Below are 27582 nucleotides of genomic sequence, written 5' to 3'. Positions count from 1 at the left end.
AAGGCTAAGACTAATCCCCTAATTTTTAACCTAGTACACACTGCCACAGGGGTATTGGAGAGAGCAAAAAAAAAAAAAAGATGGTCTGGGACTGTAGCAGACTACTATTAGGCTGGGAAGGTACTACTAGGCTGCTGCTGTTTGATTTTTACCTGACTGGTGTTGGAAAATAAAAAAGGAGACACATTTTATTTATTTATTGAATTGAAAAAAAAAGTGTTTTGGCCCCCTCTGTCCACTAGCTAACTAGGTAAAAAAGCAGTGGCCTGATAATACCAAGGTATGAAGAGCCCTTTATTTTGGCCCTTCCTAGCCTAATAATACCAGCCTGCTCCAGTCCCAGACCAGGAGCGCTATTTATTTATTTTTACTCACTGGGACTAATGGTACCCAGTTTTATCCAATACTGCTGCGGCAGTGGGCACTGTGGTAACATTGCAGGATTATTGTTGGCCGTTTTATGGCCTACCACTAAGCCCCAGCTTAGTAATAGATGCTGTCAATCGGACGGTTTTCACTACTATGTCTGTAAGTGAGAAAATAAGTAAATGCAAACTTATCTAAGGGATTGCAGAAATGGATGAAACAAATGGAGACATGTTATAGAGATCAGTAGTAAGACAATTCATTCCTACCCATCACCCGCAGCGTCACATCCTTACGGATCGGAGATGTCAGAGCTTCATGGTGAACTTCCAGAATAAGTTTAGCTTCATTATGTTCCTGTACATCAGGTCTTATAGATATAGAGCAGGTACAGCTGGAAACACCATGTACAACTGGTGATATAACAGGTTTTAGCATCAGGAGACGATTTAGTAATGAAACTTCTTTATTGCTTTCTGTCTTTTTGGGGGTCCAAGAGGCTTCTATAGTGTTCTTATTGTCTTTTTTTAAATACAATTTGATTTCAATATTTTTTGGGCTGAAATTTATGATATCACAAGTCAGCGTTGTCTTTTTCCCATAGATCAATTCAGGAGCACTGATGTCCGAAACCTCAGGTGGAGCTGTCAGAATCAGAACATATGGCGTCTATTAGAATGTGATATATAACTGGTAACTTAAAAATATACACACAATGGAGATACTGGAAATGGCGTACCACAACCTCTGTACTCTATGTATAGCATCCCCACTTAACCCATTGGGGCAACACTGAACAGTCTGGTTCCCAGGGGGTTAAGTGAGGATGCTTAAGACTGAGGGGGGAAGTAATCATACTTGCCCTCCTGGGTTTAGGTCTTTTGTCTACAGCAGACCCATCACACACCACTTGATATGCCGGGTCCGCTCCTGCAGTGTCCGCTCAGCCAATAGGTGGCGGAGGTGGGAACCATTGCAGATGCTGATTGGCAATTGATGGAGCCAACTAGAACACTGCAAGCACTGTGTGCCAGTCTGGTGACAAAGGAAGAACAGAGCCCAGGACAGTAAGAATATTGCCCCCCATGGGTGATGACTGTGGCCCAATAGCCTTAAAGTTTGGTGATTACCCAAACGCTAGACCTGAACACAGATTTCACGGACTCAACACTAGTCCTGACATGTTGTTGGCTGTAGACATAAGGATCCTGCATCTTCTAAGAGGAAGAAACAGGTCATGAAGACAATGTTTCTCCACTCATCATATTTTTCAATGGATCTTCTTCGTGAAGAGGGGTCAGTGCCCTGACTGTCCTGTTGATTCCAGGATGGTTGGGGGTCTGGCTAAATTTCATGAGGTTTATTGGTAGCATGGTAGGGTTCATATATTGTACTGTATAACTTTCATGGTAAAATGGTAAATGCTAAAATGAAAGCTGAGCTCCGATTGGTTGCTTTAGGTAACAAAGTGCATTCTTACTGTGGGGTATGTGCATGTGTACTTAATCTGCTGCACGCAGTAGATGTTACCTGCTACCCATCGCTATTCACGCCTACGAGTTTTACACTCCATAGGTTGGGTATAGAGCGCATGACCCTGATGGAAAACATTACCCTGAAGATGGGAGTCTCTTCTTAAGAATGAGATAACTGGTGACGTTATAGAGATCAGTAGTAAGACAATCCATTCCTACCTGCCACCCGCATCCTAAGCTTTTTACGGATCGGATCTTCCAGAGCTTCGTGGTGAACTTTCAGGATAAGTTTGGCTCCATTATGTACATATACATCAGGTGTTACATATATATAGCAGGTACAGCTGGAATCACCATGTACAGGTGGTGACATAACAGGTTTCAGCATCAGGAGATGACTTAGTAATGAAACTTCTTTATTGCTTCTGTTCGGCCAACAGTCTACTAGAGTCTTCTTATTGTCTTTATTAAAATATAATTTTACTTTAATATTTTCTGGGCTAAAATGTATTATATCACATCTCAGGATTGTCTTTTTACCATGGATGAGTTCAGGTGCGATTATGTCCAAAACCTCAGGTGGCTCTGTCAGAATCAGAAAATATGGCGTCTATTAGAATGAGATATATAACATAAATATATAAACATGACCAGACAAAGACACAGACCAACTCTTGTGTTCTGTTTGATGAGGTTGATGATAATAACATTGAGGAAGGGGATCCTACAGAGTCTACTGTTTATTCTGGAGATAAAGTTCTTATTGCTCGTTTTCGTTTATTGAGAATGAAGTTGATTCCACCATTGCCACAGTTAATCATCACTCCTCTGAGATGGAGATATTGGCTGACCAGCTTGAGGAGGCTAATTCTAAAATAGAGGACTTGGAAAACAGGTCTGGAAGAGAAAACTTTCGCATCAGAGGTTTGCCTGAGACGGCAATGTCTGATATGTCTGACCGCTACTATGACCTTGACCGAGTTCATCGTGCTTTTACATCTCCAAGAGCAGATGACCTCCCCAGGTACATTATTGTTAAGCCACATTATTTATTACATTATGTCTCAGGACAAATATATGCAGACCTTGCACTACCCACCACCCAGAGAAGAAGCTAAGCCACTCTTGCGAAAGGGACATTCGCTAACATTGGGCTTTTCCCTTCCATTTGGTGTTCCTCTACAAGAACCGCAACCACAGCTTTACCTCACTGTCTGAAGGAGAAATAGTGATGGAATCTTTGGGGCTCCTGACTAGAGAGTCGCAACGATCACCTAGAGAATCTTCTACGCCATCTGCCTTGGAGAAAAGGAATTGTCCTTCTATCTCACCATTATGGAAGAGGATTGGCAGGCCGGCTCCCCCATGACCCCGTAGCCGGAGAACTAGTTTTTGATTTTTTATACCATGGGTTGCGGCCTACTCAAAGGTGATCTTTTGTGTTCATGGACTTTCTCTACTTGGCCTTTCTTTGTTCCCCTCCCCCTCTTGTTCTTTTTCATTATTTTTTTCTTGTCATTCTGTTTTCCTCTGTTTGTCTCCTGTGCCTAATTCTTTCTATGGCCCAGGGCCAGGTGCTGATAAATATGTAGTTAACCGGGGAAGTAACATGATACAGGGCTGTGGTGAGATGGTGTGGGTATGCCCTTGCGCTCTCCATGACTCCTAGGAAGGGTTCCCCACATGGGTGCTGGGAGCGCTCCAACCTGGGGTCCTTATAGGGGGCTTCGGCCCTATGGTCTAGTGTGACCTGTATGTATGTGATTGCATGGTGGTTGTTATGTCTGGTGTGGTCTTTGTCCTTGGTTTTGTCTTTTTATGTTCCTTTTGTGTGGTGTGTGTTTGTCCCTCGCTCCTCTCTACAGTTTGGTGGTATAAGCCCCTTCATTATTACACAAGATGGCGGATAAAACTGTATTTAGGGTGGTAACACATAATGTACAAGGACTAAATAGCCCTGTTAAGAGGAAAAAGGCATTCCAATTGTTTAAGTCTATGCGAGCAGATGTAATTTTTCTAATTTTTTCAAAAAATTCTGCTCCTAAATATATGCATAACCAACATCCTTTGTTTTTTCTTTCCTTAGCGGATTAGAAGAAGAGAGGAGTGGGCATCTTTTTCTCCAAGACTTTCTGTCTTCTGGATCACATTGTGACCCGGACAGTCGTTATCTATTGGTGACGGGCACACTCCAAGGTTCTCCAGTCTCCTTCCTATCCTTTTACGCACCTAGTACGGGTCAGGTAAAAAAAATTTCAGGATATGCTTCAGACACTTGCCCCTCATTTTGTGGGTCAGCTTATTTTTGCTGGGGACTCTAATTTAGCACTGGACTCCACAAGCTGGAGAAGTTCCTAAAAGAAGAGCCCCGACCAAATCTGGCTTGAGTTTGGCTAAATTTTTTCATGCGAATGACCTAATTGATGCTTTTTCTGTGGCCCACTCTTCATACTCTCATATTGATCATATCCTACTCTTCTCCCAACTTTCTTTTTATCTGGCTTCCTTTCTATTATGAAAGTTCTTAAAGGGGGATCAGCCCCAGGTCCTGATGATCTTTTTATCTGGTTTCCTTTCTACTATGAAAGTTCTTAAAGGGGGATGAGCCCCGGGTCCTGATGAGTTCTTCAGCTTATATTACAAAAAATTTGCTGATGTGTTGGCCCCCCTTTTGATGGACATGTTTATGCACTACGGGATGGCAGCATTCTCTGTCCGGAAACTTTGAAAGAATTAATTTCAATTATTCCGAAACCCGATAGAGATCATACCCATTGTGAAAATTTCCGCCCCATCTCACTTATTAATGTAGAAATGTTTGAAAATTCTTACTAAAATCTTGGCCATTCGCTTGAATTCTTTTTTAGAAGCATACATTCTTCCAGATCAAGTGGGGTTTGTCCCAAATAGACAGGCAGTGGATCAGACAAGGAGGGTAATAGACTTAATTTCTCTTGTTCAATCACAATGGGCCTCGTACTCCTCTAAACAAGCTTTATGTTTGTCCTTGGATTTACATAAAGCCTTTGATTCTCTTAATTGGGAATACCTCTTTTATATTCTTGAGCGTTGGGGATTTGGTCATCGGATCACTATGACTTTGCGTGGACTTTACTCCTCTCCCTTTGCTCAGGTTAATATAAAAGGTCACCTGTCTCTGATTTCCATAGCACGAGGTACGAGGCAAGGTTGCCCACTGTCACCAGCCTTGTTTATATTGGCGATTGAACCCCTGGCTCATCTACTTAGGTCTCATGGGAGCATTAAAGGAATTGAGGTCAATGGGGTCCAACATAAATGTGCATTGTATGCGGATGACATTTTGCTGATGCTCACCTCCCCATTGACCTCTCTTCCTAATGTCTACGATGTCCTAGATAAGTTTTCTCAAGTTTCTGGCCTTAAAGTGAATCATAATAAATCAGAAATTCTAAATATTAATATTCCGACAGAGGCTGCTAAATTGATAAAACAGAATTTTGATGTTAAATGGACAGAGGATAAACTTAAATATCTCGGGATCTTTTTAACCTCATCCTTGCCCTCCCTTTTTTCTGTTAATTATGGAATGATGAGATGGAAATTGAAGACGGAGCTGTCTTCATGGTCAACCCTGAACTTATCGTGGTTTGGCCATATAGCCGCTATTAAAATGACCTTGTTACAATTTTTTTTAATATCTGTTTAGAACGATACAGATTGATGTGCCCTCTGCATTTTTACGAACTTTCCAGAAGGAGATTCTGACCTTTGTATGGGGCCCCTGTCGTTGCCAGGTTGCCCGCCTTGCATCGGTTGTCGTTTTGCATCGTAGATCTTCCTGCCCATTATGGGTTGATATTGAACAGCAAAGCCTGTCCGAAGGTGCCTATAGACTTATTACCATGGGTGCCTATGCGCAAAAGACCTCCTATTCTTTGCCCACTCCTCTCTTCTTCATTAGCACTCTGAGATCGGTTGCATAAGCCTTTTGGTTTGCAATATAGACAATTTCAATGGTGGTTAGATAAAGGCTTATATAGGATAGGCAAATTTTTCTACCAAAACAGGATCCGTCCCAAAGATCATTTTATCTCTATGTATAAGATGCCATTGTAAGAATACTTTAGATTTAATCAAATTTCTCATTACCTTACTTCCGTGAAAGACAAAGCTGTTGATGTTATGGTTTCTACGGCCTTTGAAAATGTATGTATAAAATACTCTACCGTCTACTGCAGTTCTTATAGCTCCACCAGAAAAGTTGAGTTATATGACTCAATGGGAACGAGATCTGTCCTTATCATATTCCATGCTGGAATGGCCAGATGTGGCCCTCAATACGGCCCAAATTTCTATTAACGCTGCTTTGGTGGAAGCTAATTATAAAGTCCTTTTGAGGTGGTATTTAGTTCCTGCACGTATCTCTAAAATGGTACCTAAATATCCCTCTACTTGTTTTAGGAATTGTGGATCTGAGGGGAAAATGTATCACACATGGTGGTCGCGTGCAAAGGTAAAATGCGGAAAATTCTGCTGCGGATATGTTACCCCCATAGACCTTCTTAGTACATGGATCCGCTACGTGTGAAGGTACCCTTAAACACATTTAGGGTATATTCACACGAACGGTCTCGCAGCGAGATTCTCGCTGCGAGACCGGCAGGTCCTGGCAGTTCCCACAAACTATATACTCGCTGCGGTCTGAACGTCCGCAGCGAGTATGTAATTCTGCCGCCCTTAACCCCTTCTGCTCTCGGCCGGCTCCCCCGCTGTAAGCATACATTGCCTGTCCTCGCTGAACGGGTCCGGCGTCCTGCTCTCCCGTCCGGCCAATCAGTGGCTGTGGCTGGGCAACACACTGATTGGCCGGGCGGAAGAGCAGGACGCCGGACCCGTGCAGCAAGGACAGGTAATGTATGCTTACAGCGGGGGAGCCGGCCGGGTGCAGAAGGGGTTAAGGGTGGCAGAATTACATACTCGCTGCGGTCGTTCAGACCGCAGCGAGTATATAGTTTGTGGGAACTGCCAGGACCTGACGGGCTCGCAGCAAGAATCTCGCTGCGAGACCGTTCGTGTGAATATACCCTTAAAGGTTCTTCCCTCAAGACTATACAGATTTAAATCCTTACCCTCTTAATTATGCCATCTGCAATGTCATTGGAAGTAGACTCTATAAGAAGATTTACCGATTGGACAGGAAGGAGGTAAGTATTAAACATCCACCTGTCACTGTAAGTGATGGGAACCCCCACAGTTACGCTGCAGGGGCCCCAATCAGTCCCAATCAGATGCATAAAAATTCAGAGGCTACAGAGTCACAGCGCCCCCTGTCTGCCCCCTGATCAGTGTAGAGCAGGGGTCTCAAACTCGCGGCCCTCGGAACACTAGTTTGCGGCCCCCACCTCAATGGTAGCTTTCCTGTAAGTGCGGCCCTGAGACTGTGCTCGTCTTCGGGAGGCCGGCTGAACTGCTGCAGCCGTCCCTGATGCCGGCCCCCCTCTGCTGCATCATCAGCTGCTCAGCCGCGATTGGCTGAGCTTAACTATGCTCAGCCAATCGCGGCTGAGCAGCTGATGACGCGGAAGAGGGGGGCTGGCATCAGGGATGGCTGCAGCTGTTCGGCCGGCCTCCCGAAGACGAAGGAGAGGTGGGGGGCGGCGGTGGTGGTGGGAGGGGAGGTGTGCGGCGGCGGTGCGGGGCAGGTGAGCGGTGCAGGGGCCTACAGCCGCTGCAGTGCAGACCCCCTGCAGTGAGGACCCCCAATCCTGCTTTACAGCCCCAGGACTTGCGATCACCTTGCAGTCCCCGCGGCCTCCTCCTCCAGAGACCGGGGAGCTGCATGTGCGGCTGAGAGGAGAGCTCCGGTGCCGGGGGTGAGAGTAGGAGGAGGGGTGTGTGCCCAGCTCCCCCCAGTCCCCTCTCAGAGACTCCCAGTCCCCTGTGTCACCCCCTGCTCCCCCAGTCCCCTGTGTCACCAGCTCCCCCCAGTCCCCTGTGTCACCCCCCAGCTCCCGTCACCTTCTGCTCCCCCCAGTCCCCTGTGTCACCCACAGTGCCCTCTCAGAGACCCCCAGTCCCCTCTGTCACTCCCAGTCCCCTATGTCACCCCCCTGCTCCCCCCAGTCCCCTGTGTCACCCACAGTCCCCTCTCAGAGACCCCCAGTCCCCTCTCAGAGACCCCCAGTCCCCTGTTTCACCCCCCTGCTCCCCCCAGTCCCCTGTGTCACCCTCTCCTCCCCCCAGTCCCCTGTGTCACCCCCCAGTCCCCTTCTTGTGGAAAACCTGATGCGGCCCAGCCTCACCCAGACTCTACCTCCAGCGGCCCCCAGGGAAATTGAGTTTGAGACCCATGGTGTAGAGCATGCTTTCCCATATTACCCACCCCAAGCCGAGACCATACGAGGAGCCGGACAACTTATCTAAGAGATGGAAGAGAAGGATGAGATAACTGGTGACATGTTATAGAGATCAGTAGTCAGACAATCCATTCCTACCTGTCACCCGCAGCGTCACATCTTTACGGATCGGAGATTTCAGAGCTTCATGGTGAACTTCCAGGATAAGCTTAGCTCCACTATGTTCCTGTAAATCAGGAGTTATATATATAGAGCAGATACAGCTGAAAACGCCATTTATAGGTGATGATATAACCGGGTCTAACATCACGGGATGATGTAATAATGGAGCTTCTTCATCACTTCCTGTCCTTCCAGTAGTCCAAGAGTCTACTAGAGTCTCCTCATTGTCTTTCTTTAAATATAGGTAGATTTTTATATTTCTTGGTCTGAAATTTATTATCGGACATGTCATGGATGTCTTTTTCCCATGGATCAGTTCAGGTACAACAATGTCCAAAATCTCAGTTGGTTCTGTCAGAATCAGAATATATAGTATGGCATCTATTAGAATGTGATAAATAACTAGATGCTTAGAAATATACAACAAATACAGATACAGATACCAGAAATTAATTCTAAAGGCTACGTTCACACTACGTAAAAGTACGGCCGTTGTTGCAGATGGCAACAACGGCCGTACTTTTACAACGGTGGAACAATGCCTGTTGTATGGGATCCCGGTCGGAGCGTACACACATCGTACACGCTCCGGACGGGATCCCATACGCTGACATGTCAGTTTTCAGAATTCAGTATTGTAAATCCAATATTGTAAATCCAATAAAACACAGTACCAGATCATCCGGCCGGTACTTAAGTACCGGCCGAGATGATTCGGCCAGAGACCGCTGGTTTGGGCGCCTGACCGGACGGATTTACTAATAGGCTTGCGCCTCTTAGTGAATCCTGCCGGGGAAAAGGGGGCAGGGCCTAATACAAGACCGGCGTACTTGTGCGCCCGTCTTCATAAATCCCCCCCCTGCTGCAAAGACTGGTGACTGTACAAAATAGACAATAGATAGATAGATATATAGATAAAGACCGATATTACCAATAATACCAGTATATAGGAAATATTATCACCATAAATATTACCGCCATACTGTTACTGACCAAATCCTGTATAATGAGACCAATAATACTAATAATACCAGAATATAGGAAGCAAATATTAACGCCACAACCACTACCATCACCGCCATACTGTTACTGACCAAATCCAGTATTGTAAATCCAAAAAAACACAGTACTAGATTACGCATAACAAATATTACCACCACATGCTTACTAACACCACCACATACTGACTAACACCACCACATACTGACTAACACCGCCACATACTGACTAACACCACCGCTGCTACTGAATAATCCACTGTAGACAGATCACTATCACCTCATCCAGTCATATAGAGGTGGCCCCAGCTCTACACAGGCTCTATACACCATATACATTACAGTGCAGTTATATCAGGTGACTCGCAGGGGGCGTCTTCTCTGATCAGAGTTCTTCCCTTTTCATCCTCTTTTCCATCTGCCCTGGGCCAAGAACTTCTCTGAGCCACGAATCCACAGAATCTGCCATATTAAGCTCCACATTCTGGCACTATCCTCATCTCTATACAAACTGCACATCTGTATTGGCCCCTTTACACCCTCATTTAGTGGGTAGGCTGACCCTATGTGATCCCCCTTATAGTAGATGCCCCCCACATGTAGTTCCGTTTATAGATGGCCCCTTTAATGCCCCCTTATAGATGGTCCCCTCTGTGTATCCCCTATAGTATATGGCCCCCTCTATGTAATCCCCCTTACAGGTGCCCCCTGTGTTGTCCCCCTCGGCCCCCTTTTTGATGCCCCCCATGTTGTCCCCCTTATAGATGTATATATAACTTATATACCAGCCATGTCACCACCACACATATACTATATATATATAACTTATATACAGCTCCAGCCATGTCACCACCACACATATACTATATATATACATAACTTATATACAGCTCCAGCCATGTCACCACCACACATATACTATATATCTTATATACAGCTCCAGACATGTCACCACCACACATATACTATATATATATATATATATATACACCTTATATACAGCTCCAGCCATGTCACCACCACACATATACTATATATATATACATAACTTATATACAGCTCCAGCCATGTCACCACCACACATATACTATATATATATATATATATATACACCTTATATACAGCTCCAGCCATGTCACCACCACACATATACTATATATATATATACATAACTTATATACAGCTCCAGCCATGTCACCACCACACATATACTATATATCTTATATACAGCTCCAGCCATGTCACCACCACACATATACTATACATATATATACCTTATATACAGCTCTTACCCATCTTTATATTACGTCTGTAAATAAGGAATAGAGCCACAACGAGGGGCAGAAAAAGAATCCCGAGTACAATCCCAGTTATTAGAGCCGTATTATCTAGAACAATATAAGCAGATTAGAGGAATCCTTAGATCACATATAGTCATTTACACTGATCAGTGGGGGAGATAATTCCTCATAGGAGCTTCCAATGTTAAGCTGGGTTCACACTACGTATATTTCAGTCAGTATTGTGGTCCTCATATTGCAACCAAAACCAGGATTGGATTATAAACACAGAAAGGATCTGGTCACACAATGTTGAAATTGAGTGGATGGCCGCCATATAATAGTAAATAACGGCCATTATTTCAATATAACAGCCGTTGTTTTAAGATAACAGCAAATATTTGCCATTAAATGACGGCCATCCACTCAATTACAACATTGTGTGATCAGATCCTTTCTGTGTTTTTAATCCACTCCTGGTTTTGGTTGCAATATGAGGACCACAATACTGACTGAAATATACGTAGTGTGAACCCAGTATTATACTGTAACTGCTGAATCCGACATAAATATACTAGTGATAACTTATCAGCGCTACTCAGATGCCATGGTCACTTCTATCGGGTGATCTCTTATTGTGCCATAGCAGCGGACGACAGGATGTCGACTCTGTTTTTAGACTAAGGGGGGTATTTTTGAAATACACCTTCTCCCTGGCGCACGCCAGCTACAACAGGGGATGTGGCAAGGTGGAGAGGAGGCATGGACGTCTTCCATGCCAGATTTACCATGATTTAAATCATGGCAGAAGTCTACACCGGCTCAGAGCCAGATGTAGATATGTTAAAACGTTTATACCGAATTATAATGGAAGTAAGGAAGGCATTGAATTCAATGGAATGACGGACTCCCAATGCACATAGTGTAATGAATAGCGGACGTTTTCAGCATGGATGTCAAATAAATGTTCATGACAATAATTCACGGAAGTTATTTTGCAAGAAAAGGATTTTTTTTTGTTGTTCACACAGTCCTTGTTTTTCACAGTCCTTTTACTGTTTTTACTGTTAAATTCAATGGACCTTCAAAAAAGAACCATACCCAAAAGGGCCTGAACTAGAATAATGTACCAACGGCCGTCATTGTAGTGACGGATGCTCAAACTCAAAATGACGGACGTCATACGGTGCTCAAAATGACGGACGTTATACGGAACTCAAAATGACGAACGTCATACGGAACTTTAAATGACGGACGTCATACGGAACTCAAAATGACGGATGTCATACGGAACTCAAAATGACGGACGTCATACGGAACTTAAAATGACCGACATCATGACAGAAAAAAATAAACTGTAAAAAATGTTATGTGAACATAGCCTATTTGTTATTATTTGCTTATTTTAGTAAGAATAAACAGAATCAATAAAGCTATTGATGTAATTCACTTCTAATTTTATTTGTGGTTTCCAATTACTAAATAAGTGAATCTGATGAATTCCAAACCGCAGCGAATTGGGCGTTTAATTCGCCTCATTGCGATTTCGCCAGATTCGCTTTGCAAATTTGTCAAACATGGCGGCCGCAGAAGCAAACCCACGTTAGCTTATACTTACGTAGTTGCGAACATTACGCAGTTGCGTACATAACGAGATAAACGTTCGCATGTTCGAAAATGATTGTTATAACCATTCCGATCATTGAACAAATTGTATCGGCGAACAAGAAAAATTAGCGGCTTGTTCGTACGAACATGTTTGCTCGCCCCTATTTTTAATGAAACTCATTTGTATGCAATTCACTAATATTCCCGAATTCATGCGAATATTCGCAAAGCGAATTTCCGAGTAATTTGCTCATCTCTAACTATATCCTTTACTGCCAGCATTCTAATTTTATTTCTACTAACCTCCCTGCAGAAACCGTGATGATTATCCATGGGTAGGGGGCGTATTTTGAAATGTTAAATTCAATCCTCTTTGTATAACTCATCTCATGGCCTTAATCAGCAAGAGCGTGGAATACTAAAATGATCAAAGTTCTGTATACATTCTTAGTTTAATGGGTAGTTCTATAATGTAAAGTGATGGTATATAGCTAGGATACATGATCACTTTATGGTGAATGATTTTGATTAATGGTAAGGTAACATGAACATTGCTATTTACCAAAATGTAAAAATTATATATACCTGCTATAGGTTGCACTGATATAGTAACATTACAGGTAAGAGCGTCGTCTCTCAGTGACTTGTGGAGGATCACACAGGAATATACATCTCCATCCTCCTCCGTGCTCATAGCTCTCACAGACATCACACTTTGCACATTGTACGTCCCATCGTGGCTCTGTACTGGTATACTGGTGCAGGTCCGGTTATCCACTTTAGCTTTGCTGGAGGAAGCTTTAATGTACCTCAGCCAACGTACTTTTACAGGTTCTGGATAGAAGCCGCTCATATAGCATGTAACCGATCTCTCAGTGTCTGGATGCATCTCTAGTCTGGGATCACTCACTGTACAGGTCGGTACGGCTGAGGAGGAACAAAGACATAGAAATAGGAATAGAAGTAAAAAAAAAAAGTCCTTAAAGGGGTTATCCAGCGCTATAAAAACATGGCCACTTTCTTCCAGAGACAGCACCTCTCTTGTCTCCAGCTTGGGCAGGGTTTTGCTGCTCAGTTCCATTGAAGTGAATGGAGCTTAATTGCAAACCGCACCTGAACTGGAGACAAGAGTCGTGTTGTCTCTTAAAGAAAGTGGCCATGTTTTTGTAGCGCTGGATAACCCCTTTAAACCTTTGTAATGAAGGAAATCTTCATATAAGTTTCCTCAAGTGTGGAAATCTTTAGGTATTATACCTAAGCTGTGGTGAAACATCTGCACAGAGTGTTGATCAACAATTATACTCGAAGATGGCTGCTGGGAAGTCTGTATGAGGTCAATATCATACTAAGGGTATGTTCCCACTATTCATTAAGTCAAAGGGACGGAAATTCAAGTGGCTGGGGATGGAACGGGCCACTCAATACTGTCATTGGACGGGGCAAAGGAGTTTGACAGGGTGGAGTGGCCTTTCTGTGGGAAGTGTTGCTGAGATTTGGCATCGGAGAAGTGTTCCTGAATTGGGATAAACCGACTGATAAAGAGCCAAAGGCGAAGGTGTGTGTCAATGGAGAGGCCTCAAATTATTTTGTACTGCAGAGAGGTACTAGACAGAACTGTCCTCTCCCCCTTGTTCTTTGCATTGGCAGCTGAGCCATTGGCTAAGAAAATTATGAACATCCTGGATATCGAGGGATTCAGAGTGAGAGGGAAGAGAAGACAAAATAACTCTATCCTGTTGTTATTCGTGGAAGACTCTCAAACAGGTGCACAGAATGTGATGGAGAAGGTGGAGCGGTTTGGGAATTACTCTTGTTTGAGGATTAATTCAGGAAAGTCTGTGCTGTTACCGTTAAGGCCGATGGTAGAACGTGTCTCTGGTATATGGGCGTTAGGATAGAAAAAAATGTAAACACCTGGGGATTAGAGATGAGCGAACTGTTCGGACTTTTTATTACCCCAGTACCCAATGCCACCAGGGGTACTGGGAAGAGCCAGTGGTCCCGGAGCGTCAAAATTGGCGCTCCTGGACTTGGCGGCAGCAGGCTGGTAATATTTAGGCTGGGAAGGGCCTAAACCAATGGCTCTTCCCACCCTGGTGTTACCAGGCTGCTGTTGCTTGGTTTTTAACCCAGCTGGTCATGAAAATAGGGAGAACCCTATGTGTTTTTTGTTTTTTTTAAATAAATAATTATAAATAAAAAATATATTATAATTAATCTGATTAATTCCAAATTGCAGCGAATTGGGCGTGTCTGATGGTAGAACGTGTCTCTGGTATATGGGCATTAGGATAGAAAAAAATGTAAACACCTGGGGATTTGAGATGAGCGAACTGTTCGGACTTTTGGTCCGATGGCATCGGCGCTCTCTCTTCATGCCTGTGATCTCGGCCGCATAGTTGCGCTCCCGGGAATATGTGGCCAGGATATTCCAAGGAATCGATGTTGAAATCCCTGGAATATCCTGGCCGCATATTCGCGTGATCGCAACTATGTGGCCGGGATCACAGGCATGAAGAGAGAGCACCGATGCCGTCGGACCAAAAGTCTGACGGTCCACTCATTTCTACTGGGGATATGGTTGTTGGCCAACCTGGGTGGGTGCAGGGAGTTGATTGGATAAAATGAAGCGGCAAGAGCCCCTGATACTTATCCCCTTCCTGCCGCAGAAAAATCACCGCCCGATGGTCAATATGTAAATGAGAAGAGATGAGTCCGACGTCCATAGGAAATCACTCGATCAGTGCCCGGGTGAGAGGTTCCCTTTAATAAAAACAATATGGCTCCCACAATTGCTATATGTATTGTCAGGTTCACCTGTTTGGGAAGAATATATGTCGGAAAATAGAATGCTAAATGAATTAATTTGGAATAAGGAGCGTGTTAGACTGAAGTTGGCTTATAAGATGCTATCTGAAGAGGAAGGTGTATTGGATGGCAATAATAATAACGTGGCCGATGGGATGGAAAAAGGTGGAGTTTTTAGGAATGTGGATAAAACAACAGAATATATTTGCGTTTCTGGAGATAAAAACTGGAAAATTTGCCGTTATTTAAGGAAAAGTAAAAAATGTTCTGGGGGGGGGGGGGGCGTGGCTTGCCTATGGCAGAGTAAGCAGCACGGCTGAAGAGCTCCTGGGCCCACATAGCTCCCTACCTGCCCGAACCCCGTTATAAGAGGCACTAATCTTTCCTGAAGGTATGGGAAAGAGCAGAGGAAAGAATCTGGCTCCTTCTGACCCTGAAACGCCCAGCATACAGCACTTTTTCCCCACTTCGCAGCGCCCGAGAGCTGCTAACGCGGGATCCAAGATGGCGACGCGGACCTCGCGGGCGGCCTCGCCACACGCCCAGACAGCCAGCGGTCAGTCTCTCCAGGGCAGCGCCGAGATCCCTCTCCTGACTCGGATGATGAGGAGTTGAGCCTGAGGGACTTGGGAAGGTACATTAAATCTCTCCCCACAAAGCAAGATTTTGAGCAATGTGTAAACCGTATAGAAGCCACATACAAAAAGGAACTGCGTACTTTAAAGCATGATATTGGGGCAAGTTTTGACGATGTGGACAAGGTACAGGAAGACCTTAGATCCCAACTGACTGCCCACCGCACCGTTATTCAATACCAGTCGGTGAAAATAGAGGAAATTTTAGTGAAGCAAGAAGATGCGGAAAACCGCAACCGCAGAAATAACGTACGACTACGTGGTTTGCCCGAGTCAGTGACTGATCTTAATGCTGCTACACAATCTATATTCGCCATGCTGTTGGCCACAGATGGGTCTGATATGATAGAGCTGGACAGAATTCACCGGGCTCTAGGGCCAAAACCACCTCCCAATGGGCGACCGCGGGATGTTATATGCCGGGTGCATTTTTACAAAATCAAAGACGCCATTATGTTGGCTGCAAGGGAGAAAGGTACCATAGAGCATGATGGCGTGCCTATAACTTTATTGCCAGACTTGTCTGCCCGCACACTGCAATTGAGGAGAGCGCTGCGACCCCTGGTGGACGTGCTAAGATCTAATGGCATTGCTTACAGGTGGGGCTTCCCCATTAACCTACGGGCCCAAAAAGATGGCGTTTCTGGAACTTTCCGACAACTTGGTGATCTCCCCACGTTCCTGAGTACTTTCGGCTTACCAGTGGTCCAACTTCCTGATTGGCCTACACCACCGTTGTTGCTAGGAGAGCCAAGCGCGACATCCTCGGATTGGACACCAGTCAAGAGGAGAAGACGCCGTGGCAGTCGTGATGGTCCTGCACTGGAGGAATCAGGACTGGGTTAAAAGCTTTGGGCGTAACATTTTCAACATACCCGCGCCTCATTATGTGGCGCTTTAACCTTTTATTTTGGCCTTAATCCGTGCTGATTGTGGGAAACGATTTTCTTTCCACTGTGTGTTTTTTTGATATGTGATAGTCTAAACGTTTCATTTTTCCTCTATATCTTCCTAGAGAAACACCTTCTTTATTTAGTTTATCTCTCTTTGTGCCTTGACATGTTTGCATACTCTTAGAGTGTTCGTGTGTTTTCAGTGGGGGTTGGGGGGAGTTGCCGTGGGGTTTATCTGTTTGGGTTTCCACGCCTCTGAAGGCTATTCTCACCTTCTGGTGAGTGTATTGTGACTGCACTGTTACCATTGATGGTGCATCTAGCCATACTTGTCCTTGCTGCTCTACTAAGAGTAGTTTGGCTTATTCTGTTCATCTTGTCCCCGGTCCTTCAACTTCATATGTATTTGCTTTTTCCTTTATCTTTCCTCATCCTCTTTTCTACCCTTCTTGTCCTGTCCCTCATGTGGCTCCTTGTTTGTGGTCCCTACATGTTTGTTTGTCTGTGTTCTGCCTGTGATTGCCCGATACATTTTTTTGACCTATGATGGGTGTATTCAGTTTTTGTACCTTCAATGTGAAGGGACTGAATATCCCCGAGAGAGTTATGGTTGCGTTCTTGCAGGAAACCCACTTTAAAGTAGACCAAATTCCTAAGTGTGAATCGTATTATTATCCAACCTGGTATCATGCCCCAAACCCGGAGGGCAAATCTAAGGGGGTCTCTGTTGCTTTCCACAGATCATTTACTCCTGATGTCCTTTCTTCTTTTGTAGATCCCAATGGCAGATTTCTCTTCCTCAAGGTGCCCTGGCAGGGCCGCCATTATGTACTGGCAGGTGTCTACTTTCCTAATCAGGGACAGGTGACTTTTGCCAGACGTTGTCTGACCTGCTTGGCACAATTTGCGGAATCTCTTCCTATAATAATGGGCGGAGATTTTAACTTAGTGCTCGATCCCAAAATGGATTCTTCGTCTGGTAAATCCGCTCTCTCCCACCTGGCAAAACGTAAGATTCAGACCCTCCTTCATAAAATGCGGTTAGTAGACATGTGGCGCGCCTTACATCCAAAAGATAAAGATTATAGTTTCTATTCCCACGGTGCACTCCACGTATAGTAGGATTGACTTACTTTTTCTTTCTCAATCCCTTTTAGATTATTCCCCCACAGCCACCATAGAGGGAATATTGTGGTCAGATCATTCCCCGGTGGGTGGTTCCCTTGTACTGCAATGTGGGATAAGGAAATCATTCACTTGGAGACTTAATGAAAACCTCCTGTCAGATGTCCCGTGTCTGGCTGACCTAAAAAAAGCTATTTCAGACTTTAAGGACACTCAAGCCATGGATGACACCCCAGCCCCAGTAAAATGGGAGGCTCTCAAGGCGGTGTTGCGGGGGATTATTATCTCACATGGATCGCGCCTTAGGAAGGAACGGGGGGAAGGTATCCGTAAGCTCCTAGAGAAGATAGCAGACTTGGAGTTAAGGCATAAACGCTCTTTGTCTCCAGGAACATATACAGACCTGGCCGTGCAGAGAGCCAAACTGCTCCAAATTTTAGATAAAAAATCAGCATGCTTTAGATCTAAACTTCAGGCCCGTTACTATATGCTCGGAGACAAAAGTGGTCGATTACTCTCAAGGGCTCTTCACCCTAGGCTGTGTATTCCCCACGTTCCTTTTTTGCGCGATCCACAGGGTAATAAGAAACATGCCATAAAAGATATCCTGGGCATGTTTCGGGATTATTATGCCACCCTATATTCCATACAAAGCAAGTTTGCCACATTATCTAAATCAGCCCTGCAGGCCAAGATCCAAACATACATGGAATCGCACCCGATACCTAAACTCCCCCCTGACATTAGGGAAACAATGGAGAAAGATATCTTAGCTGTGGAGCTTGCTGAAGTTATCAAAGCCTCTAAAAATGGGAAAAGCCCGGGCCCGGATGGGTATTCATCTGGGTTCTATAAGATCCTTGGGGATTTGTTTTCTCCCGTGCTTCTCTCTGCTTTTAATGATGTGCTAAATGGAGGTGAATTTCCCCCTTCAGCCCTTTTGGCACATATAACAGTCCTCCCTAAACCTGGGAAGCCTCCAGATGTGTGTAGCAATTTCAGGCCCATTTCCTTGATTAACCTTGACGTTAAAATATATCCAAAAATTTTGGCCCAAAGACTAAGCCCTTTTATGCATTTACTTATCTCTAATGACCAGGTAGGATTTGTGAGGCAGAGGGAGGCACGGGACAATACGATCCGTGCACTTACTATAGTGGAGAGGGCTAGACATGCTGGTATTCCCCTGTGCATCCTGTCCCTTGATGCTGAGAAAGCTTTTGACAGGGTGCACTGGGGATTCCTAGAGTCTGCCTTGAGGATTGTGGGATTGGGCCCTGTTATGCAGAAGGGGGTCATGGCCCTATACTCCAGGCCATCCGCCCAAGTTAAGGTAAATGGGTCCCTTTCCTCTCCTTTCCCGATACTAAATGGGACACGGCAGGGGTGCCCCCTATCCCCTCTCCTCTATATCCTGGCAATGGAATTTTTTGCAGTCGCCATTCGAGACAATGATAACATACGGGGACCAATGGTGGGAGGGAGGGAGCATAAACTGGCCATGTTTGCGGACGATGTTTTATTGTTTGTCTCACAACCGTTAGTTAGTATCCCTAACATTCTAGCTGAAATAGGATCATATGGCGCTGTTAGTAATTTTAAAATAAAAACAACTAAATCTGAATTTCTTAATATATCTCTTCCTGACTCTGCCGTGTCCCATTTACGTACTGCTTTCCCCTTTAAGTGGCAACTGAGCTCCTTAAAATATTTAGGTATTCATATAACCCAAGACCCGACCTCCCTTTTTTCCACTAATTTTCTACCCTTACTCCGTGATATAGAACGGGACCTGAGTAAATGGCGCCAAGTGAACCTCTAATGGTTTGGAAGAATTGCAGCTGTAAAGATGGATATACTTCCACGGGTGCTGTACTTTTTCCAAACTCTACCCATGGTTCCGATAGGCTCCTTTCTGAAGAGACTTAGGACCATCGCTTTGAGGTTTATCTGGGGACACAAAAAAGCCAGGTTGCCCTATAGGCTACTTGCAAGGCCTAAATTGAAGGGGGGGACGGGCGCCCCTGACTTCAAAATATACCACCAGGCAGTATTGGGCACATGCCTATTAGATTTATTCCACAGTACAACCTCTAGGCAATGGGTCTCATTACTGAATAATCTTTCCATAGGCCCGCCCCTAACCTTATTGTGGTGTGCACAGGGACATAGACCTCCACTGGGTAACTCTCCAGCTCTAGTCAAAACTCTGGCAGGGTTTAGCGATAGATTTGCACTAACACATAAGCTTTTCCTTAGACCGGGCCCTCTAACCTCCGTCGTGGGCACAGGGATTCTGACTCCTGAGTTAACTGCTAGATTTCTGCGCCTGACAGTGAATGCTAATAATCTCCACTTGAGGCATGTATGCACAATTGAGGGCATTCGCCCGTTTGCAGAATTTATAGAAACGGGTATTCTGCAACCCTCTGAATGGTTACTATATGAACAACTACGCAGTCTTTTTCTTACCCTTAAAGACAGCTGGGGCTTGATTCATACCCTAACTGATTTCGAACAGCTATGCATAGCTACTGAAGTCCCTGAACACACCATCTCTTTACTGTATAACATGTTTCTGACTCTTAAGGACCACACATATACACTCCCATATGTTGCCAGGTGGGAGACAGCCTTAGGAAGAGTTTTGCGGGAAGAAGACTGGACTTCTGTCTTCCAACTCGTTTATAAATCTTCCTTATCCAGCTACGCCCAAGAGAAAAATTATAAAATTCTTTCCCATTGGTATTATTATCCGGAGAGATTACACAAAATGTTCCCCACAGTCGACCCTTGTTGTTGGCGGTGTGCAGAAGAAAGGGGTAATATGGAACATATATGGTGGTCCTGCCGGGCAATAAGGCCCTTCTGGCAACTAGTCTTTGCCTTATATGATAAAATCTGCTCGGTGTCTACCCGACCCTCCATGGAGTTAGCTCTTCTGTCTCTACGAGAGGGTTCCCTGCAAAAATTCAAAATAGGTTTACTGCGACATTTTCTGCATGCCGCTCGGCAGGCCATTCCTCGCAAATGGAAATCCACAGTGCCTCCCTCTCTTGGGGATTTTCTAGATTGCCTACTTTCTATTAGACGCATGGAAGAATTGTCGGCGTCTGATGACCGAGATAGGTCATTGTTTACCAAAACTTGGTTCTCCTGGGACCCCTTGTCTTGTTCCCTCTCCCCATTCATGTGCCCTTATGTGGTTTTGTCCCTCTCTGTTACCCCTCCCCACCCTGGGTTTTTCCCCACCCAGATTCACACTTGTCCTGTCTTCTCTTTCTCTCCCTTTTTCCTTTTTTTCGCATCTTTTTTATTGTTTTTCTTATTTTATACCTCTTTTGTGTCCTGACTCTCCATGGATCTTTACGGGACCATTTATTTACCACACATAGGAAACGTTTTATGATTTTACCTACATGGTTCTTAAACATTCTCTTGTGAGGTTTTGACTTATTGTTTTATGCCAACACATGTATATGTGACTTTCCCTTTTTTATTACGATACGACTGTTCAATATTGACGTGGATGTTTACTCGTTGATGTGACGACCTTGGAGGTCTGATGGAGTTTTATGTGTCTTTATTCTCAATAAAAACCTATATTTACCAAAAAAAATGTTCTGGGTCATAAGTTTACACCACTGCTCTGCAGAGGTAGAGAAGATCCCAAGTCCCCAATGTTGGGTAGTAAGAGGAATAACACTGGTCTCACAATTTTGTTTAGATGGTATATAAAAAAAAATTAGAGGAGTTAAACTGATAAAATGTGATGTTTGTGAAGGTATAATCATATATATAGTGCAATAAGAGAATTAGAGGATAGGGGAGGCATGAAGTTTTTGGTGGTGTACCCAAGAGTTATTCCACAAATAGTGGAAATGGGTGGTAGCCATAGGGGAAAAGTGAAAAAGATATGCAATATAAATTGTTGTCAGACACTAAAAATAATAGAAAATCACAAAGGGAAAAAAAAATCAGGCGTTTTGGATGCAAGTATTTGATTTTGTGAAGAAAATATATGGATTGATGGTTGAAGATAAATATATTTATTGTTGGACAGTGCGGGGCTTCACGGCTGTTGTGCCCCATATCTCCAAATACACCTGTATCATAGGCCCGCCCCTCCACAACCCCAAAGTAGGGGAAAATGTATACTGTATGTTTGGTTGTTGGTGGTTAGACAGGTATGACGCGATGTGTACACCCATGCTAGGATTGGGGAGAATAAAAAGGGTTGTGCTCTATTCATGAAGGTGAAAGGTGTAGTCTAAATGTCGGTGGACCAAGGGCAGCCCTGATGGAGGGAAAGATTGTGCCATTTGAAAATTAATGTAATATGAAAATTTGCTGGATATATGTTAAGACACTATACCCTACTGAGCCCAAGGTGTTTTTAAACTACTAAGTCTTTTTAGGGGCTTAAGGCCCTATTAAATGAAGTGATTATCGGCCCTATTTGGCCAATTATCATCATGGGGTCACCTGTGAGAAGCGACATGCCAACATGATTCTATCTTAGATTTATCAGTATCTGTGGCCACAACTTCATGAATAACAAGCTTCGACTACAAATCAGAAAGCCCTCGGATTTGTAGTGTCTGAGAGGACAACTCTAATAAATGATGGGTAACCACAGCAGATATAGGAGCATAAGTATCATTCTTTTTGCTCCAGTATTTTGGCAAATTTTTTTTTTAATGTTTCGCTCACAGGTGGCATGGTTTATATTAGCTGCTTTTGTAGCCAGATCTACTGTATGAAGTGTAAGTTTTTCCACGCAAAAAATTGTGCAGTAGTACTCCAGTCAGACCCTGGCATAGATTATTAGCCAAGCTGCGTAAGCAAAAAAAAAAGAGTGCTTTAAACAGCACCTGGTGGTGTTATCTTTGGCTGGTCTCCCTTAGATCAGCGATCAGTTTCTCTTATGGCTTTACTAGGCATTGCTCCCACCTAGCCAGAATCCTGCTCCACACTGATGAGGGGCAACACCCCAAAACAGCTGTATGTGGATGGATACCTGGCCTTGGTTTATCCCTTGTTATTACATTGACTTATAGGGCCAATTAACATGGTGGTTTCCTTACAGGAGCCACCCCTTGGCTGGGTCCTTCCCGGAGGTATATCTGGCTAGTCCTGTGTTTTATTTAAGACTGTTAAATGAGGCTCCACAGGCTCTTCTTTTGCATGTTCATGTTTCCGAGGGAGCAATGCACCTACAATTTCACTGTATTGAGCTTTTAACCGGCAGCCGGCAGTGTTATCGATTGGCTAGTCTCCCTGAGATCAGCGATCTGTTTCTCTTATTAAAAAAAAACCTGCAAAAATTGTGCAATATTTATCAAGGCCCATGCATCTAATGATACATTTTATGCATGGACTGTAGATTTTTGCGCTAATGAAAATTTTGCGTTAAAAAATTGCCCTAATGACACATACCCCTATTGCTTAGGAGCTGTGACCCCCATGGTGTGTATAGCAGCACTTACCTGACACCTCCATAGTGACTTTCCTTATTGCTTTCTCAGGAGTGACGATAACAGTGCAGGTGTATTCTCCTTCATCACTGGGCTGTATGTTGGATATATACAGGCTGCCATCTCCTCCCATAAGTCCACTGTCTGGTATATGTGACCCAGGTCTGGTTTGGGTATGATTTCCAGCATGGAGCCAATATATTTGTTTTTCTTTTCCTTCTGATGTTCTCAGCATCCAGCGCACAGAAACCGTAGAGAGATCCAGAGGTGACGTCTCATATCCATAGAAGATACAAGGGAGGGTTGTATCATGACCCATCGATGACTCTATAGGGGAATCCACTCTGCGGATCTGTAATATACCTGGAAAATAGTAAATAAATGATCATGTGATTTAAGAAATATAAAGAAAAAGGCAGTGGCACTCACCCATCCAGATATTTGTACAGGTTCCTTTATTCAAAACGCATGGACATATGAAGGGCAGATGCCAGACAGGTGCAGCTTACAAGCTTGTTTCGCGCATCTGCGCTTCAACAGACCCAACAGATTATATGATTTATTATCATCCTAGAAATGTGAGCGGCTTCTTCAGATTTCAGCAATAGATAGCACAAGACCCAGAAGCCAGTGAATGATGCAGGGTATACGGGCACAGCACATCATCTCTGACGGAAAGTAAAATTTAATGCTTTTTGTTCACACCCTTCACCGTGCAGGAATAATATTTTATTTCAATAGGTCGGACAATTACGCAGACTACGGTATATTATATGTTTATTTATTATTTTAATGTTTTATTTATAAAATGGGAAGGGGGGGATGATTTAGACTTTTGTTGGGGGAGGGGCTTTAGCACATTTTTAAAAACATTTATTTATTTACACTTTTTAGGTCCCCCCAGGGGACTATTACATACATACATAAGACTTCTCACACTGATCACTGCTATGTCATAGCAGGGATCAGTGTTATCTGCGATCTTCTGATAGAGTCTGCCTGTGGCCTGTGGCAGACTCTGTCAGAAGACTGAAGACCTGACTGAAAGGAGAAAGGTAAGAGACCTCCGTCAGTAAGGCCATGTGATCGGGACCCCTGTAGACACGCTGCGGGGGGTCCCGATCTGTATGTGACAGGAGCTGCTCCTGTCACTTACACTCAAACGGAGCGGTCGTGACGCGATTCCATTGTTTAAGGGGTTAATGGCGGGCAACCAGGTGATCGCGGCAGCCGCCACTGACGGTGTAGACCCGGATGCACATAGCAGACGATACCCCAGCAGGGCGTACATGTACACCCATTTGCATTAAAGGGGTTATCCAGGTAACAAAAACAATATTCTAAATGATCCCCCTTCCCAATACCACCCTCTGTCTAATATACACGTATGACCTATCTTGCACTCTTTTTCAGTTTTTTACTCATACGTACCGGCACTGGATGTATAATATCCTCTACTGTAGGTCCTCTCCGACCACGCTGCTCCCTCTACCCCCCTACTCCCTCCATGGTTGCTGAACACATGATCTCCTCTCTGGCCGGGTTAGCTGTCTATTGACTTGGTAACCCGGCTTCCAGGAGACATCATCTACAAAGTGCCACAGTGCCTGTTACGGCTCCCTCCCGCCACCAAGTCCTCCCCCCGAATCAGCTGCCAGCTTCATAACCCTGCACCCGCTAGTGGCGTAAGGATAGTGGGGACATACTGGCTCCATCACCCCCTCCAAGCTGCTGGCCCTCTCACCTGATGGACCCGCTCTCATCTATACCCATTTGCCGTAACGGGGTGGGTGGTTGATTTACTTATGGCAATGGAAGGGGTTGCTGGGCTGAGTGTGACTGCAGCTGAAAGGGGTGCTGGGCTGTGTGGTGCGCCGCGGCTAACAGGGAGGGGGGGTGTTTGCTCCTGGCAGGGGTTGCTGAGCTATGTGGTGCATGGCGGCCAACAAAGGGGGGGGGGGTATTTATGGTGATGGCAGGGGTTGCTGGGCTGTGTGTGTTTGGGGGTTGAAGCACTGCATGATGGGAAATGTAGTTTCCTGGCCGGGGCCATCATGGATATAGTTTGGGTTTTGGGAAAACTTGTAACTCAGGAACAGCAGCAGCTAGAAAGACGGGAGACGGCTCAAAATACTCAGGGGAAGCTTGGTGATTCAGACCAGCTAGGTCTGGGAGCATTTCATTTTTTTAGCACTTAGTTGGATAACCCCTTAAAAGAGGGTACTTCGGGCTGGAGGGCTTTTTTGTGTAAGGAGGGGTGGTGGATGAAGGCAACGATATCCACTTACCTGCCCAGGATCCCACCTCTACCACTGAACGGCTGAGGGAGCTGGAAACGTCAGATCTCAAGCCCGCGTCACAGACCAGGAAGTCCCTTCAGCCTGGAGTACCCCTTTAAGGCATGTACGCCCGTAGTCGTTAAAGGGTTAAAAATATATACTATAGCTACTGTATATACACTTTACACCAGACCACTGCTTGGAGCAGAGAGAGGGTTAGTAACTTAGACAGCAAGCTGTCAACAATAAGAGGGAAAAATGCAGTGTATCAGAAGAAGGAAGCAAGTTTGCTCAATGGAAGTATTTGCAAATTATTTTTACTCCTCTAAATACTCTACTTTTTTAAACACATAAATGTCTCTTATTAGAAGACTTACCGGCTGCTGGATGGAGCAGGGTGAGGAGTATAACCCCCATCCTCAGGAGTAGTCTCCGCTCTGTAATCTGGGTGTCTGCCATCCTGTCTGAGCTTCTCCCCAACATGTGTCCTCCATAACTCAATGCACTTTGATGTGTTCTCTCCTTTCCTTTCACTCCACATAGAAGAAGTCTTTGGAAAAGCAGATGAGATCTTTGATCTGATCATAAACCAGCGTAGACTTTGATCGAGGAGAGAAGTGCAAGATTGATAAGACGGCGTTAAGAATTACGACACTTATGCTGCTGATAACAAAGTTACCTTATAACGGTAGGGTAGGAGCTGCTTGCCTTCCCAAATATCCCAGTGCAGAAGCATTAATGGCCCGTTGTGACGTCTTCATACGTCTTTACAGATAACAGAGCTGTAAATAATACATTTTTCACAAAGAGGCATTCTTGTGAAATGGGGGGCTTGGGTGAAGAGGGAGAATATAGCGAAAATAACAGCCCTAACGGACAAAATTAATGCATTAGAATTCCAACATAAACAAACTTTAGCCCAAGAGACATTGTTGGAGCTGCTCTGAATATGAGAGGAACTTTAAGAATTATTAGATAAGAGATATAGATATCTTAGGGAACAACAAAGAAGGTTTTTCCATGAGCAGTCCAACAAGTGCGGACGTCCTTTGGCCAGACTTCCTCACCCCAGGGCCTCACAGAATAATGTAACTTGTGTTCTAGGTGCAGATGGAGTATTGGAGTAAGATCCCTCAAAGATACCGGAGATATTTAAGGCCTACGACGAGCAGTTATATAATATAAGGGGACATTTTGATGACTTGCCTAGTGAAGAATCGAAATCAAAGATGTCCTCTTATATTCAAGAAACAGCATTTCCAAGGATTCTAGATGAGTCCAAGGAATCTTTGGACGAGGATTTCTCGGTAGAGGAGATAAAAGATGCTATAAGGGCCACCCCGACAGGCGGAGCCCCGGGTCCGGACAGCTTTACTCCTTTGTTTTATAAAAAAAAAATTGGTATTGGCTCCATTTATGACAAAGGTTTTTAATATCATATCGGCTTCTTCTCCTTTTGCTAAGCAGTCTCTGGGGGCCAATGTCTTGGTTATTCCGAAGCCTGGTAAAGGTGGATCCCTGTGCTCCAGCCATTAATTTCGTTAATTAATGTGGATATCAAGATTTTTTCAAAAATCCTGGCAAATTGCCTAAACCCAATTCTTCCCTCTGTTATTCATTGGGATCAGGTGGGATTTATTAAAGGAAGAGAAGCCAGAGATAATATTAATAAAAAGGTCTTGGCAATGGCTAGGGCACAGGCTAAGGGAATTTCAATGTGTTTACTTTCAGTCGATGCAGAGAAGGCCTTCGACCGTGTGCACTGGGGCTTCCTGGGGGCATCCTTGGAGCAGATTGGTTTGGGGCTTAAGTTTAGGGTGAAGGTGATGTCCCTGTTTACTGAACCAACGGCCCAGGTGCGGGTCAATGGTTTCCTGTCTCGTTCCATTCCGGTGGCATTTCACCACTGTTGGGGTTAGAAGACCTGAAAACACGGTCACAAGGGGCTTTGATCACATGGATAGAATATAATCAATTGTTTTCGTTTAACGCTTCACATAATAAGCACACACTGATAGCCACCCCTACAATGTTAGAAAAAGTGTTTTTGCAGAGAGAAACCCCCACACGAACACTGTCACTATTGTATTCAGTTTTGCTGAGTACAGTATCGCAGGGTCTTCCCCCTTATACTGTAT

At 44.4% G+C, this 27582-nt stretch overlaps 1 protein-coding gene across 1 annotated transcript; it reads right to left on the bottom strand.

The window, feature by feature from the left end:
• Positions 1–32: 32 nt before the first annotated feature.
• Positions 33–27332, bottom strand: LOC138789192 (uncharacterized). The gene is made up of 8 exons (XM_069967799.1): positions 27170–27332; positions 25822–26022; positions 23178–23528; positions 12813–13154; positions 10632–10727; positions 8318–8692; positions 2061–2426; positions 33–1010 (listed from the first exon to the last, which is right to left on the bottom strand). Exons 1-8 carry the CDS (start codon positions 27330–27332, stop codon positions 610–612), a joined length of 2295 nt encoding a protein of 764 aa, XP_069823900.1. The 3' UTR covers positions 33–609.
• Between the last annotated feature and the right edge of the window lie 250 nt (positions 27333–27582).

Source organism: Dendropsophus ebraccatus, chromosome 4, assembly GCF_027789765.1.
Source record: "Dendropsophus ebraccatus isolate aDenEbr1 chromosome 4, aDenEbr1.pat, whole genome shotgun sequence".
In the NCBI taxonomy this organism is placed as follows: domain Eukaryota; kingdom Metazoa; phylum Chordata; class Amphibia; order Anura; family Hylidae; genus Dendropsophus; species Dendropsophus ebraccatus.
Note: the sequence above shows the minus strand (reverse complement) of the source record. Positions and strands in the feature narration are given on the sequence as shown.